The 15,023-nt window shown below is 43.8% G+C and overlaps 2 protein-coding genes across 2 annotated transcripts in view; both read right to left on the bottom strand.

Annotated features, from left to right (window-relative positions):
* abcg2a (ATP-binding cassette, sub-family G (WHITE), member 2a) overlaps positions 1–632 on the bottom strand; it is a gene marked incomplete at both ends in the record, with an annotated part of 12,349 nt that extends 11,717 nt beyond the window's left edge. The window contains 2 exons of the mRNA XM_079757918.1: positions 241–368; positions 555–632. Coding sequence (XP_079614044.1) covers positions 241–368; positions 555–632 — 206 coding nt within the window. The remainder of the gene's footprint in view (positions 1–240; positions 369–554) is intronic.
* A 6,011-nt stretch (positions 633–6,643) lies between these two features.
* Positions 6,644–11,988, bottom strand: ppm1ka (protein phosphatase, Mg2+/Mn2+ dependent 1Ka; the record flags this gene model as incomplete). The annotated part of the gene is made up of 8 exons (XM_079757927.1): positions 6,644–6,802; positions 7,496–7,630; positions 9,376–9,520; positions 9,976–10,141; positions 10,236–10,336; positions 10,807–10,979; positions 11,548–11,673; positions 11,878–11,988. 8 exons carry the CDS (start codon positions 11,986–11,988, stop codon positions 6,674–6,676), a joined length of 1,086 nt encoding a protein of 361 aa, XP_079614053.1. The 3' UTR covers positions 6,644–6,673.
* Positions 11,989–15,023: the final 3,035 nt, after the last annotated feature.

Raw genomic sequence — 15,023 nt, 5'->3', positions numbered from 1 at the left:
CCGGAGCAGGCAAGGCCACCAAGGGATGTTATACTATAGGAACGAGGGCTTTCACGATGGCTGGATTGGGTAGAGGGTTGTAAGGCTTTGTTGGTGTATCAAGTTTCTGCTTTCTTACGGACTATGGTTTAGAAGGTCTTACTAGAGGACCAAGAGGTGGTTTAGAAGGTCTCACTAGAGGACCAAGAGGTGTTTCAGTAGGTCTTACTAGAGGTTTAAACATGGTTTAGCAGGTCTTACTTGAGGTCAATGAGGATCTCCTTGGAAGAGACTTTACGGCATGGCAGGCATCCTCCCTTCTTGACTTTATAGTGGATCTTGTGGAAACTCACAATCGCCCCCTGGAGATGTTCCACTGGATCTGAGGTCTACAGATAGATAGACAGACAGACAGACAGTAAGTAAGAGAGACAGACGGATAGATAAATGGATAGAGAGAAAAATGTATAAATAGATCTATAGAAAGACAGATGGATTGATAGCTAGATTGATTGATCTATAGATCTATATATAAATTCATCTAGATAGATAGTCAGACAGACAGGCAGACAGACCTGGTTTTTGGTGGATCCATTTGTCTCCCTTCCTTGGTGGAGTTCAGGGACTTCCATTTTCCCTCTCCTCTCCTTCATGATCTGCTGCACAACAAAACCTACAATTACCATCAAAAAGACCGACTACAACCAAGTGATTACAAAAGTGATTACCAAAGGCTGCTTTACAAAGTGAGTGTTCGGTGAACCTTTTCACTAGGCTTGGAAACGCATTATAATTATAACGGCATCATAACATCATATATAATTCCTAATAATTAATGCAAGGTTTTTAAAATATCAATGGTGAGCGCTGGCATCGACACAATTATTGTGTTATCAACACGATAATTCGATCAGTATCGTGACTCACTCTATGCGTGTAAAAAGGGTGAGCTGACGAAGCAACGCAAAATTTTAGCGGAGCCCTGAGGTCGCAGGTTAGTCAGCATTATACAGCCTCGTAAAGCGGATATAAACCTGGAATGGTGGTTAAAGGTAAGAGGCGTTCCTAAATCCCTCCCGCTTCATCAAGGCGAAAGGGCATCTACATAAGAGCTGGAGCTGTCGGAGTGCCACATAATACATTGTACATCGTACATCTTATAATATCCTGGGTCACGCTGGGCCTCGGCGTTACGGGCTTCACACTGGAGACAGGAGATGTTAAGGGCCGACAGACAACAATCTTCCCCTGAACAATCATCGTCGTCCGGCCAAGCGGTGACATCACAAAGCACCAGTGACATCACAAAAAGTACAGCAAATAACACACAAAACAGAGCTATTGGTGTTCTACAAGACGAGAAATGAACTGAAGGGAAAAGGTGGTCTGTAAGCAAAAATAGATAAAAACAACATACTTTATAACCGTTAAATGCTTACATACCTTTAAATAGGTATAACAACATAACTATATAACACTCTCTCTCTCTCTTTAGAACTTGAACTTACTTAGCACGAGTGTCTGTCAATCCTTCGTCTCTCTTTATGTCTCCCTCTCTCTCTCTCTCTCTCTCTCTCTCTCTCTCTCTCTCTCTCATGAGATTCAAACTGTTATGAAACATTCAGCCCAGAATCAAGTCAGAAACCAGTCAGACTAGGTATTTGAATTTTAAGAATGCAGTTAAAAAGGTTTAATGTTTAAAAGCTGTGCATAACATTACCTTTGACCTTGCTAACTAACTTATTTTTGCTCAGTCACATTAACTGTTCATCACACCAAACATACAAAAACACACACACGAAGACACAAACACAAACACACACACACACACAACCCCCCCCCCCCCCCACACACACACACACACACACACACACACACACACACAAACACAGTCCAGCTTGGATTGAAAGATCTGTTTATCTGTAAATAGATCGCTCTGACAAGAGAAAGGATAGAGAAAGAGAGAGCGACAGAGAGACAGAGAGAGAGGATGTGTATTTACTCACTGATTGAAGAGGATGTAGAGAGCGTCCACCTCTGTCTGAGAGCTGACTAACTCTGTCCCTCTGAATATGCTCACAGCCGTCCTGGTGTGTGGGTGTGTGTGTGTGTGTGTTTGTGTGTATGTGTGTGTGTGTTTGTGTGCATGTTGGTGTTGGTTTGAGCAGGTGTGTGTGTGTGTGTGTTTGTGTGTGTGTGTGTGTGTGTGTGTGTGTGGCCTTGTCTGTAGGTGAAGGGGTATGCGTGCAAGTGTTGTGAAAGGACATATTTTATGACCCTACAAGCAAAAGATAAGAAATATAGAGGAAAGTGGGCGAGGTAATATAGAGGGTAGTCTCTCTCTCTCTCTCTCTCTCTCTCTCTCTCTCTCTCTCACACACTCTGTCTGTCTCTCTATTTTATAAAGAAAGCATAACTACATAAGGAAATCAGTTTCTGTTCTGTTTTCTGTTTAGATACATAGTTAAATAATAATTTCGATTTTATTTACTATTTTTGTGTTTTTTTTCTTCCGAGTAATTCCCCTCAAAACTAACAAGTATGCGTGTCTTCATTTCAAATGACGGATCATTTAAGACATTGCTGCATAATAAAATATGTAATGTGCAAAATACTGCCAGTTCAATTGAGCTATGATTATTGTAAAAAGAGCACAGCTCACGCTATGATGTAACCATGACGTGGACTAAAAAAGGGTTTATGCACAGAAAAAGTTAGATTAAAATAGAAGTTGTTAATCATGGTTATGGTTAGGTTTAAAAGATAACAATCATTAGTTGTATGAAAATACGCATCGTAATTGAGAGAGGGAAACGTCTCTCCCTCTATCTCCCCTCTCTCCCCTCCCCTTTCTCCCCTCTCCCTCTCTGCCCTTATCTCTCTCTCTCTTTCCCCCTTCGTCCCCTCTGAAGCCCCCTCCCTCTCCCTCCCTCCCTCTCTCTCCCCCCTTGTGCTTTGGCCCTCCCTATATCTCTATCTATCTATCCATGCGGCCAATGCTCCTGGAAGGTCTCAGCCAGCCCATAATACTCACAGATACCTGCCTGTTGCTATAGATATGTTTGACTTAGCTATGTGTGCATTGCTGTGCTCTTTATGGGCCCTTTAAGGTGGCTGGCCCTCTCTTTCTATGAGGTGCAGTTACCACTGGCACTTTTTAAAGCCATTAGTTGTCCGTTTCGTCCCTATATCTCCTCCCTACTACATTGGAAACTTTGTCCCTATCTAACCAGATCCAACAATTGTCTCACTCTTAGGGTTCCTTGCGCACGTTTGGATTTTGGTTAAACTGCCTTTTTCATCGATGCCCCTAGCACATGGAACGCTCTGCAACAAACTCTAAGGTTAGAGGTACTCCAATCTGCTACTGTTTTTAAACGTTTGGTGTTTCATCTCAGCTCATCAAATTGCAACTGTTTTTAGTTTTATTTATTCATATTTATTTTAGTTGTTTTGCTCATGTTCATCATTTGTCATTGCTGTTGTGTGCTTTTCCCTTGCTGTAGATTCTTCGTCATTGTAAATGAGGGAAACCTCAGCCCTACAATTGTAAATAAAGGTTTGAAATGAAAAAAAAAGTGTTTTGTATGACTTGATGGATATTGACATTGGTATAGAATTGTTAACTTTATTCCACACAGTAGCACAGGAAATGTAAATATAGATTACAGTTCATTATTGACAGGATGCATGATGGGTCCTATACACTATTTACCTTTGCATCTAAAGTGGGAGGTCAATTTGAAATAACTAAGCTGCAGCTGCAGACCAACGCTTTGACAACACATATTAGTTCTGTGCAGCACCTGCCGATATCTTTTCATATTTGAAAAAAGCAAAACCCTTCATGTGTTTATGTTCATATAGCAGGTATGGCTTCATGTCCCTGTAAAGAGGCAGAGATCTGGACGGAGCCCGCGGGTTGAACCAGTTGGTCAACAGTTTTAATCTTTCATCTCTCTCCCTGCCTACAGCCGTGGAAATCTTAATAGTAACTATAATATACAATCTATACAAATTATATCAACCTTGTTTAGGTAGGCCATGGCAGGTCATATACCCTCCATGATGGTCACTCCCCCTTACTTTGGTGTTACTGCCCACGATGTGAGAGTCCCTGTAGAATCCTGTACAACCTATGTCTTCTTGAATGTATGCGTAATAAATTACTGCCTGTATCTTCCCATGATCATGCTCTAAAATTAAATCAAAAACTCTGCATATGTCCTTAAAGGTCCCATGGCATGCTACTTTATGGATCTGTAGTAGTAGACTGAACCACGACATGGAGGAGAAAGGGATTGTCCGCGATTTTCTCCCGCCGGAGCCTCGCCGCCTCGGCAGCGGGCAGCGGGCAGCGCTTAGGCACTACGCCGAGGCAGTGGTCCCTTGGCAGCGGGCAGCGGGAAGCGGGGCTCAAGCGGGAGACAATCTCGGGCAACAATCCCTTTCTCCTCCATGTCTTGGTTCAAATAAAGAAGTGTAGGCCTACAACACCTGCGTTACAGTCATGGAGCTCTATATCTAAATGATATCATATAGCCTAATAGGCCTACATATCATATAATACATATAATCCCGGCCAAAAGCTTTGTGCGCCTCCAGACGATATTATGAATCACAAACGACTGCGTCGGGTGCGACGGCTGCCGGCTGCTGGCTGCCCGCTGCCCGCTGCCGGGCGGTGGTGCTTTGTGGCGATGGTGCCTCGCGGGAGCGGGCGGCGGACAGTGGGGCTCAACGATGGCTGAGATAACCCCCACTACAGTCTCGTTGTGGAAATACGAGAGACGTCAGAGAACCAATGTGTTATGCGCCATAACACCAACAGCAGAACGGTTATCCAAATAAGAAAGAAGTGTACATTACACACACTTGCGTTACAGTGTGTGTAATCACACACACACACACACACACACACACACACACACACACACACACACACGTGGCGCTGGCAAGGTCTTAGCTCATTGTCTCATTGGCGGGCCAAATTCTCTGGGCGGGCAAGGCAGAGACAGGGGAGGTAGCTTGGGCCCTTATGACGACATATGGGGTCACATTTCATATCAGCGCACTTGAGCTTCCATTTTTTCAAAGGCGAGCAAGATACCTAGTGCTCGTTTTACACCGAACTAAATTTTTAGCCACTTGGGGACCATAGACAGGCTAGGGGAACTCGTTATAATGTTAGAAAACCTCATAAAGTGAGATTTTCATGCCATCGGACCTTTAAAATAAGTTATTCTTCATCACCTGCCCTATCTCTATCTATCTATCTATCAATCACTTTAACTATCACCTATCTGTCTCTTTATCTATCAATATATGTTTATATCACTCCATCTATCTATCATAAAAGGAAATGTCAACAGATGTGGCAGTACCATGTTTAATGACATCCTGATTGACTTATTACACCTAGCTATCTTTGGCTCTATTTTTTCCTGGCTCTATACTTCATACTTAATGGCTTACCAATTAGCGGTGAGATAAAACAACACTTAACTGATCCCTGAAGTGAAATTCTGGAACACAGTTCACTGAAATGCCATACGTTTGGCGCTTTGTATTTGTGTGACGTGATACATGGCGGTATTGTGCTTGTAATGTCACAGATGTGACATCATACGTGCAATGTAATTTATGTCGTACATGTGGTGTCGTACATGTTATGTCCTACATGCAGAGTCATACATGTGTCGTCACATGTGTGATTTCACAAGCGTCAAGTCATACATGTGGCGTCAAACGTCTGATATCTGACATCGATTAAACGTCGATTAAACATGTGCATTGTCACACCTGCGTTGTCATACCTGTGATGCCATACTCATGACGTCCTACATGAGAGCAGAGGAAAAAATGGATGTCAAGCAATAAGAAATGACGCCAGCATGAAATGATCAGCACTTTTATTTTTGGTAGTTGCATTCTCAGGTTTCAAATGAGTAACACCTGTAATTGTGAAAATATATTTTCACATTCAGTTTCTCTAACTGCTCTTTGTTGGTATGTCCCCCTTCCTTGACCCCCTTTGTTGGCTCGGGATTAAAGGCTCCAACTAGGCCTGTTTCCTGAACCGCTTGGGAAGGTTGAGGAGATGATGTGCTTTTGTCAATGCAGTGGACCTCTCCTTGTATGTTTATTACTTAAATAAATTAGCCTAATTGTTATAAAAATCAGTTGAAACAGTCATACTGGTTATGCTTTTTTTTTTAACTTTGCCTTTGTTTTCTTTTACTTATCTATTTTATTTTGTTATTTTATTTTATTTTATGACAAGGTTTGTGAAGCACTTTGAGTCTGCCTCGTTTATGAAGAGTGCTACATAAATAAGTAGTTATTACAGTTATTACTCATGACCTCTTAGTCATGAGTAATAACTGTGACTATAGAGCGATTGGCAGGGTGTCTGGTTCTAGGCCCACCGACCACAGCTCACTAGGTTACGGCCCATGCTGTGGAGGTGGAGGGAGGGTGTCTGGTTCTAGGCCCACCGACCACAGGTCACTAGCTTACAGCCCATGCTGTGGAGGTGGAGGGAGGGTGTCTGGTTCTAGGCCCACCGACCACAGCTCACTAGGTTACGGCCCATGCTGTGGAGGTGGAGGGAGGGTGTCTGGTTCTAGGCCCACCGACCACAGGTCACTAGCTTACAGCCCATGCTGTGGAGGTGGAGGGAGGGTGTCTGGTTCTAGGCCCACCGACCACAGCTCACTAGGTTACGGCCCATGCTGTAGAGATGGAGAGAGGGTGGGCCGCTCCAGGCTCCCAGAGGGAGGATGAGGATGCTGCTGTTGTCCTCTGTGCCGTACTGCAGCGCCTGGACACACACACACACACACACACACACACACACACACACACACACACACACACACACTTAATGAATTGTATTGATACACAGCAGACACACAGTATAACCTGCTAAACTGTGTTCATAAAAACAACAGTGTTACCGGCTGAACTTTGTTAACACACAGCAGACAAACGGTGCTGAACTTTATTAACACACAGCAGATACACAGCGCTGAACTTGATCAACACACAGCAGACAGACAGTGGTTAACTTTAATAACACAAAGCAGACAGACAGCTGACCTTGATGACACACAGCAGGCAGACAGATGACCTTTAATAACACACAGCAGAACTAAGTGTTACCTGCTGAACTTTATTAACACAGAACCGGCAGACAGTGGGCCTTTACGCCAAGTTCGGACTTGTATCTTGGTAGTTCGGACTTGGGCGTACATAATCCCGAGTATGGGAGCAGGGCTGGTTTTGTGCAATGCATTCTGGGAAACCTGGTTGTCCCAAGTCCACACAAGTCGCCTCCCAATGCATCCCCGAATGGGCGGAGCAAGAACACATTCGGGCCTTAGGTGTGGACTTGGTTGAATTAAGACTTTTGAACGGAACAGAACTCGGGCAGCGACTGACGATGATTCACAAGTCCACAAGAACAGTCCACAAGTACGGACAAGAGCGGTGATTCGGAAAGGGCTAGTGTTACCTGCTGAGTGATGAGCTCTGCTGATTCTGTGGGGTTGTGGCTCTGTTTGATGACATCACAGATCTCCTGATCACTTAACAGGAAGTTGATCCCGTCTGTGGTGAGAGCCAGGAAGCTGTCGTGGTCTTGGTTCACCTGACGAGAAACCCACAATCACACGATCAGTACAATGACTACCACATGGCCAATATAACAACAGAGTCTTGTATTTTACCATGTCTACTGTACAACGGTACAGGTCTTTCCCTTTGTGCTGGACAGACTCACGCATTAGCGGGTCATACTCAGGTGCCAAAATGAATCTTAAAGCTATCCAAACAAGAGGGGTGTCAAATTTATGTCGTTTCTTATGGGGAATTCAAATAGGAGTTTACTTTTTTGGATAGGATAACTCTTACCTACATACTTTTGTATTTCTAAATAGTCAATTTTACCCTTTCAAACCGTTTTTATAGAGAGGAGGAGCCGTACCGTAGTATGGGAACAAATGAGGTTCAAAGTGATCGTAGCTGTGCATCTCTATGTCTGAATGTTTGAAGACATTTTGGGCATATCTGAACAAATTGATTTCATTTTTACCTTCCCTTCAAAGGTTTGCAGTCACCCATCTTTCTGTTTGTCTGTGATAAACCTACGAGTACAGAACGCTTGTCCCACATTTGTCCCACATAGTTCATTTTGGCAATGAATCATATGTAACCAAACCAACACATTAGACACACTTGAGTGTGGTTAAACAGACCAGGGTGTTTTGTTCTGTGAAATGCTACTATAGTATTGTATCTATTTTCAGCTAATGTGAAGGAGGCCCGCAGTGGGAATACGGTGCATCTGTGCCAACGCAAAACATCAACCAAATAGAAAACTAATTCAAGGTTGCGTTCATTGTTTAGCCGCGTAACGATGACTTCGCCAATCTAGCCATTTCCTGAAACCATCCCAGGGAAGAATGTTATCATATCTAGCTAAACGAAATGGACGTGATTATTTAAAAAAAAGCATGTGGTAACTTACCTAAGTTACATTTGCATTACATTAACATTAGATTCAACTAAAATCAACAAAATCAGCTTGAGGTTCTAGCTCCTGATTTTGTCACCAGAGTAATTCCAGTTAATGTTTGATTATTCAGCAGTAGATTTGATTTATTGATGACCTTATTTGAGTGCCTGGGCCCGGGGCGATCTACTCAGTGGCCGACTGCCATGAAAAACTGTTTGAAAGGCTTGTCACATGGCTCCGTGATTGGGTAGTGAAATGATATTCCTGATTTGATAGTCAAATGATCTGTGATTCCGAGCATTCCAGACTAAGAATCGTCAAGTGGGACAAAAGTTTTGTACCCGTAAGTTTGGTTTGTAATCGTATATTTGATTTGTAGCGAAGCGTAAAATGTGGGATAGAAATTTATTAGCCGTACTTTTAGTCGTACGTTTGTACTCGTAGATTTTATTCACTAAACTCGCTCTACACTTGGTGTTCACAAATACAATTGAGTTCTGTGTCAATGTTTTTTTAACCACAGACAGATGTTTAACTGTAAACCTGATGTTAAACTGTAAACCGGATGTATACCTGTAAACCTGATGTGTTACTGTAAACCGGATGCGTAACTGCAAACCTGATGTGTAACTGTAAACCTTGATGTGTTAATGTAAACCAGATGTGTAACTGTAAACCTAATGTGTTACTGTAAACCTGATGTGTAAACCTTGTTGTAACTACTGCAAACCTTTGTCAAGTAGATGCAATTTAAATCTATTTGTTCAGTTATCTTTCACACATTCACACATGTTTTCAGACGTTCCCATTCGGTGGTACACCACTACCATTCTGTCTATCACTTCATTCCACAGCACAGCGGGGCGGGTGGTACTGACTGTGACCCTCGTGGTCTCGGGGGTGGAGATGACTCCGTGGTGTTTGAGGTGGAAGTCCCCGATGCTGCGCGTCATCGCCAGTCTGCCGTCCACGTAAGCCACGCCCACACTGTTCCACACCACGAAGCCGCCACAGCTCTTTATTCTGCACACACGCACGCGCACACACACACACACACACACACACACACCGAACACACACACAGTGGTGATGATGAGGTTGCCGTAACAACTGTTCCTACAGGCAAGAGATTCTGGACCACTGGAGAATCCCCCCCCACCCCTCCCCCTGTAGCTTGACACCTTAACCCTGGCTGTATTGCACATCTCCCTGTTTATCTAGTTTCCATTTTATATACATTTATAATATTCTTTCTTTGTGTTAAAACTTATCTTGTATTTTATTTGATTCTATTGTGATTCTATTGTATTTTCTTTCTTTTTTTTAAGCACAGAAATCCAGAGTATGTCACACACACATTTCACTGCACATCCTGTATGAGTACGTGACGAATAAAAGCCTTTTGATTCTTTGAATCCCAGCCGTTGTACTCTGGCTGAGCCATGTGGTTGTGGGGGAGAGAGAGAGGGGGTGCAGACCTGTCTCTCTCATCCCTTCGGTCGGCCGCGTGGTCGTGTGTGAGCTTGTGGGCCCGCCCCCGTCTGCAGAGAAGAGCTCTGCTGTCACCGACGCTCCCGACCACCAGCTCCACCCCCGCCCGTAGCATAGCGACGGTTGCCGTGGTGCCGGCTGTCAGGTGGGACGCTAGAGGAAGTGAATCAGAGCGGGTTCATGTGCATGTAAGTGTCTGACTGTTGCAATGTTAACTGAGCTGGGTGTATGTGTGTGTTATCCTCACTGTTGCCATAGTTACTGAGGTGTCTGTGCAGGGCTCTGTCCAGGTTCAAGAAGGCTTGAGTTAAAACCTTCTCCAGGTCTTCCTCCTCCTCCAGAGCTTCCCTGATATCAACACAGACGTCATGTATCATTTGACATGTACTACGAGTATGACACAATAATGTACCTCAGGTGTGTAGCCTGTTACCTGAGGTGTGTAGCCTGTTACCTGAGATGTGTAACCTGTTACCTGAGGTGTGTTACCTGAGGTGTGTAGCCCGTTACCTGAGGTGTGTAGCTTGTAACCTGAGGTGTGTAACCTGTTACCTGAGGTGTCTAACCTGAGGTGTGTAGCCCGTTACCTGAGGTGTGTAACCTGTTACCTGAGGTGTATTACCTGAGGTGTGTTACCCAAGGTGTGCTACCTGAAATGTGTTACCTGAGGTGTGTTACCTGAGGTGTGTTACGTGAGGTGTGTAGCCTGTTACCTCAGGTGTGTAGCCTGGTACCTCAGGTGTGTAGCCTGGTACCTCAGGTGTGTAGCCTGGTACCTCAGGTCTGTAACATGAGGTGTGTTACATGAGATGTGTTACCTGAGGTGCGTGTCAAGGTGTGTGCAGCAGTAGTCAGCGGCGTGGGCTCCTCCGTGTCCGTCGAACACGGCCAGGTAGAGCAGGTTGTCATGGAGACGACCCACCCGGAGACGGTCCTCATTGTGCTTCCTGCGCCCCAAGACAGACGCACTGCCCACCCTGGACAGACTCACCTGATGACAAAGAGACAGGACTGACTGACCCACTGACCTACAGACGGACAGGCTAGCTATCCTTAGACAGACCGGTACATTTTATCCATTTATTTTCACAAAGTTATCCAATAGTATCCAGCTGCAGCCCCGGAGAACAACACCCTGGCTTGACAACAACAACCCAGGCGTGACAGAAGTACTCTGGTGTGACGGAAGTGATTTATTTGTGAGACTGTCAATATGCTTAATATATTGAGTTATATTCATGTTAACTCTCACTTACTTCCATGAATGAAGTGCAGCAAATTTTTGAAAAAAGGCACGGTATTATTATATTCAAATTTAGCGAAAAGTAAATAAACCACGCCACGGCTTTATCATGAATATTACTCAATATTTTAAGCATATTGACAGTCTCACAAGGGGAAGGGGGGGGATTGTTTTTACATGTGTGAATATCTCTGGGTGTGTCGTGGGAGGGAGGAGGGGGGGTGTATTGAGCACTTTGTGTTACATTTGCTTGTATCAAAAGTGCTGTACAAATAAAGTTTGACTGATTGATTGATTGATTGATTGATAAGTGTACCTGTGTTGATCGGGGTCCAACACTAGAGGGCAGCAGCAGGGGGTCTTCTTGTCTGCGGTCCCAGATACCCAGTGAGTCCCAGTCCACACCCAGCCTGGCCGCACAGCTGGCCCAGCGCACACACACCTGCTGGTCCAACACACACACACACACACACACTTGTACATCAAACCACATACCTGCTGCCTGCACATCAATACACCAACCTGTACATCAACACACACCCCTGATGCGCATCAAACGTGTGTACATTCACGCACACGCGCACAAACGATAATATAATGAATTGAAAGATACTGAGTTTCTGGACACTGGCATTAGGAGGCTCACCTGTTGAGGAGTGGGAGGTGATTCTAGAAGTGGGCGGGGCCTCAGGTGTGTTTGGTGAGAGAGGGCGGAGCGTCCGCGGAACACAACCTGCAGCAGGGCTGAGCGAGACATGACCACTTCACAATGGAGAGAGAGAGGGTGAGAGAGAGAGGGTGAGAGAGAGAGAGAGGGAGAGAGAGAGAGAGAGAGAGGGAGAGAGAGCGAGAGGGAGAGAGAGAGAGAGAGCGGGAGAGAGACTGAGAGAGAGCGAGTTACAAAGCCAGAATCGCAAAAAAAATGTAAACATAAAATGACAAGGTAAAGGAACAACTAGAACCGCTGACTTATAAAATCCTATGTTATAATAAAGTAATATAGTCCTAACCTCTAAAAATACACAGTGCAGATAAATATTATCATAGCTGATGAATGGTCTCATCTGCACAGGTTTAAAAATAGAGTTGAAACTTAAACCAAATGACATCTCAATCATTTACTGCTCTGATGTTCCTTCCAGCAGGCAGTGGAATTACAATCTATGAAACTCAATCAACTTGCAATAATGAAAAACATCATTACTGTTCCTGCTCTGCTGTCCTCTCCAACAAGCAGTGGAATCATAATCTATGAAACTAGATACACTATAGTAATTAAAATATATATTGCCTGGAAATAAGAAAATAACAAAAATGAAAATAACAATAAATAATAACACACTATTTATTTATTTATTATTAATAATAACAATACAATTAAATAAGCTTTGCATTAATCCCAATATGAATTATATAAACAGCCGAATAAGTTAAGTTGAATGAACTCACAGTTTGTTTCTTCCACACGTCAGAGACCCTAGTCTGGACTAGTCGAGGACCCGGGACCACCACATGTATTTATAAACACAAACTCCCAGGTCCAATTACATCAGGAGGGTGTGTCTCTCTCTCTATTAGAACACACACACACACACGCACACAAACACACACACACACACGACCATATCATGTCTCTATCTCTCTCTCTCTCTCGCTCTCTCTCTCTCTCTCTCTCTCTCTCTCCCTCTCCCTCTCCCTCTCTCTCTCTCTCAGATTCAAATTCCAGTTCAAAAAAGCTTAACTGGCATGAGAAATAAACAATTTACATTACCAAAGCAGGTGAACAATAAAGAGGTCAAAGTATAAAACGTTAAACACAAAATATATATTATATTATACCAAGTACTTTAAAAAGTGATATTGTAACAATTCTCTAAATACACAGTATTTACAATATGGATGATGTGTGAAATAGTGCAATTATCTCTCTCTCTCTATCTCTCTCTCGCCCTCTCTGCTGCTAACACCATGTGATAATAATAATAATCATACTACTACTACTGCTACTGATACCATCAATAATCATCTAAGAGCAGGTAGTGTTCAGTGTTCTTCACCTGTTGCCCATGGTGAAGAGAGTCAAGGGTTGATGGAGAACGTTGGTGCTGTTGTTGACGTGCTGTGGGGACAGAGCTGGAGGCCTCTTCTTTACGTCACACACATTCCTGGCCTGATACATCCTTTAGCCTTTGATGACAAACAACTTCTCTTTAGGACAGTTCGGACGGCAAAATATTTGATTGAATGTTAAAACATGATCATGGGAAGATACAGGCAGTAAAGCACCAAGCATACGTTCAATGAGACAATGGCTGTAGTACATGATTCTCATAGGGAAACTCGAAACATCGTGGCGAGGGATGAGGGTCAAGGGATTTTTATATATTGTACCATCTTGTCGAGCGCTCCTCCCACGACAGCTACCTCACTGTGATAGGCACACACACACACACACACACGCATTATGTAATCATTAAAATGAAGAGCTACCCTGCTGCTGATGGCTCCCTGTCTGCTGCTCGTCCTGATTGACAGCAGAAGAAGACAGATGATTTCATCAAGACTAGCACTGCCTGTTGGTGATTGGTTCGTCTGGATACCAGCATGGTGCATATTAAAGCCTGATAATACAGCACTAGCTGTGATATTTATGTTCTAGAAAGGAAAACCTGAAAGTTTCAGTTCCTGCCTGGTGTTGGCTGCCAGCCTAGCCGGTTTGAGCTGGTGGTTTCAGTAACTTATAGACGCCAATATTCTGCTCTTCGAACAAAGTGTGCACTGACTACAGGACAATTGTTATACCTGGCTTAGCGTTATAAGGTATTGCATATACTAAGGGGTGTGTTAGCTTTTCAAAGTGAAGCATATACATATACAATACTATATACTATACTACTTCCTACGCTAAGGCTATATTACTTAACTTAGCATTTGAGAGCACATGTGTGAAAGAAAGAAAGAAAGAAAGAAAGAAAGAAAGAAAGAAAGAAAGAAAGAAAGAAAGAAAGAAAGAAAGAAAGAAAGAAAGAAAGAAAGAAAGAAAGAGGGGTTTCATATCTCGATAAAGACCGGGTGGGAGGTAAACTGCTGCGCACCCGTAAATATCTGTAGATAGATAGATAAATAAATAGATAGACGTCAACAATGCTGCAGAACAAACTGTCACAAACACCTGAACGTTTGTGTGTGTGTGTGTGTATGTGTGTGTGTGTGTGTGTGTGTGTGTGTGTGTGTGTGTGTGTGTGTAGGGGGGGGTGTTAAAGAGAGACAGACAGACTGACAAAGACAGACAGACAGACAGACAAAGAGAGACAGACAAAGAGAGAGACAGACAGACTCTGTCTCTCTCAGTCATGTGTGTCATTGATGTCCCTCAGGGATGACTCATCCCCTTCAGGGGTCTCAGCCAATAGGATCCTAGATGCTGACACCACCAGATGACTATTGTTGAGCAGTGCATGTATACATGTGTGTATGCATGTGCATGTCTGTGTGTGCATTTGTGTTGTGTGTGCTCGCTGTGTGTGTTTGTGTCTGTGTGTGTGTCGAAATGTGTGTGTGTGTGTGTGTGTGGGGGGGGGGGGGGGGGGGGGGGTGTTTGTCAGGGTTACTTATGGTGGTGATTTGTGTGTTATTGTTTTACTTGGCTGGTGGTCGTCTAGAGAGACTGACGCCCAGACCAGCCTTCAACAGAACCAACCCAAACCACAACACACACTATAGACAGACAGACTCTCTGTGGACTGACAGACAGCCACCATTGATATACAGACAGGCACCGCAGCAAGACAG

Source organism: Pollachius pollachius (genome assembly GCF_949987615.1).
Source record: "Pollachius pollachius genome assembly, chromosome: 20".
Taxonomy (NCBI): domain Eukaryota; kingdom Metazoa; phylum Chordata; class Actinopteri; order Gadiformes; family Gadidae; genus Pollachius; species Pollachius pollachius.
The sequence above is the reverse complement of the archived record's forward strand: the minus strand, read 5'-3'. Positions and strand labels throughout refer to the sequence as shown.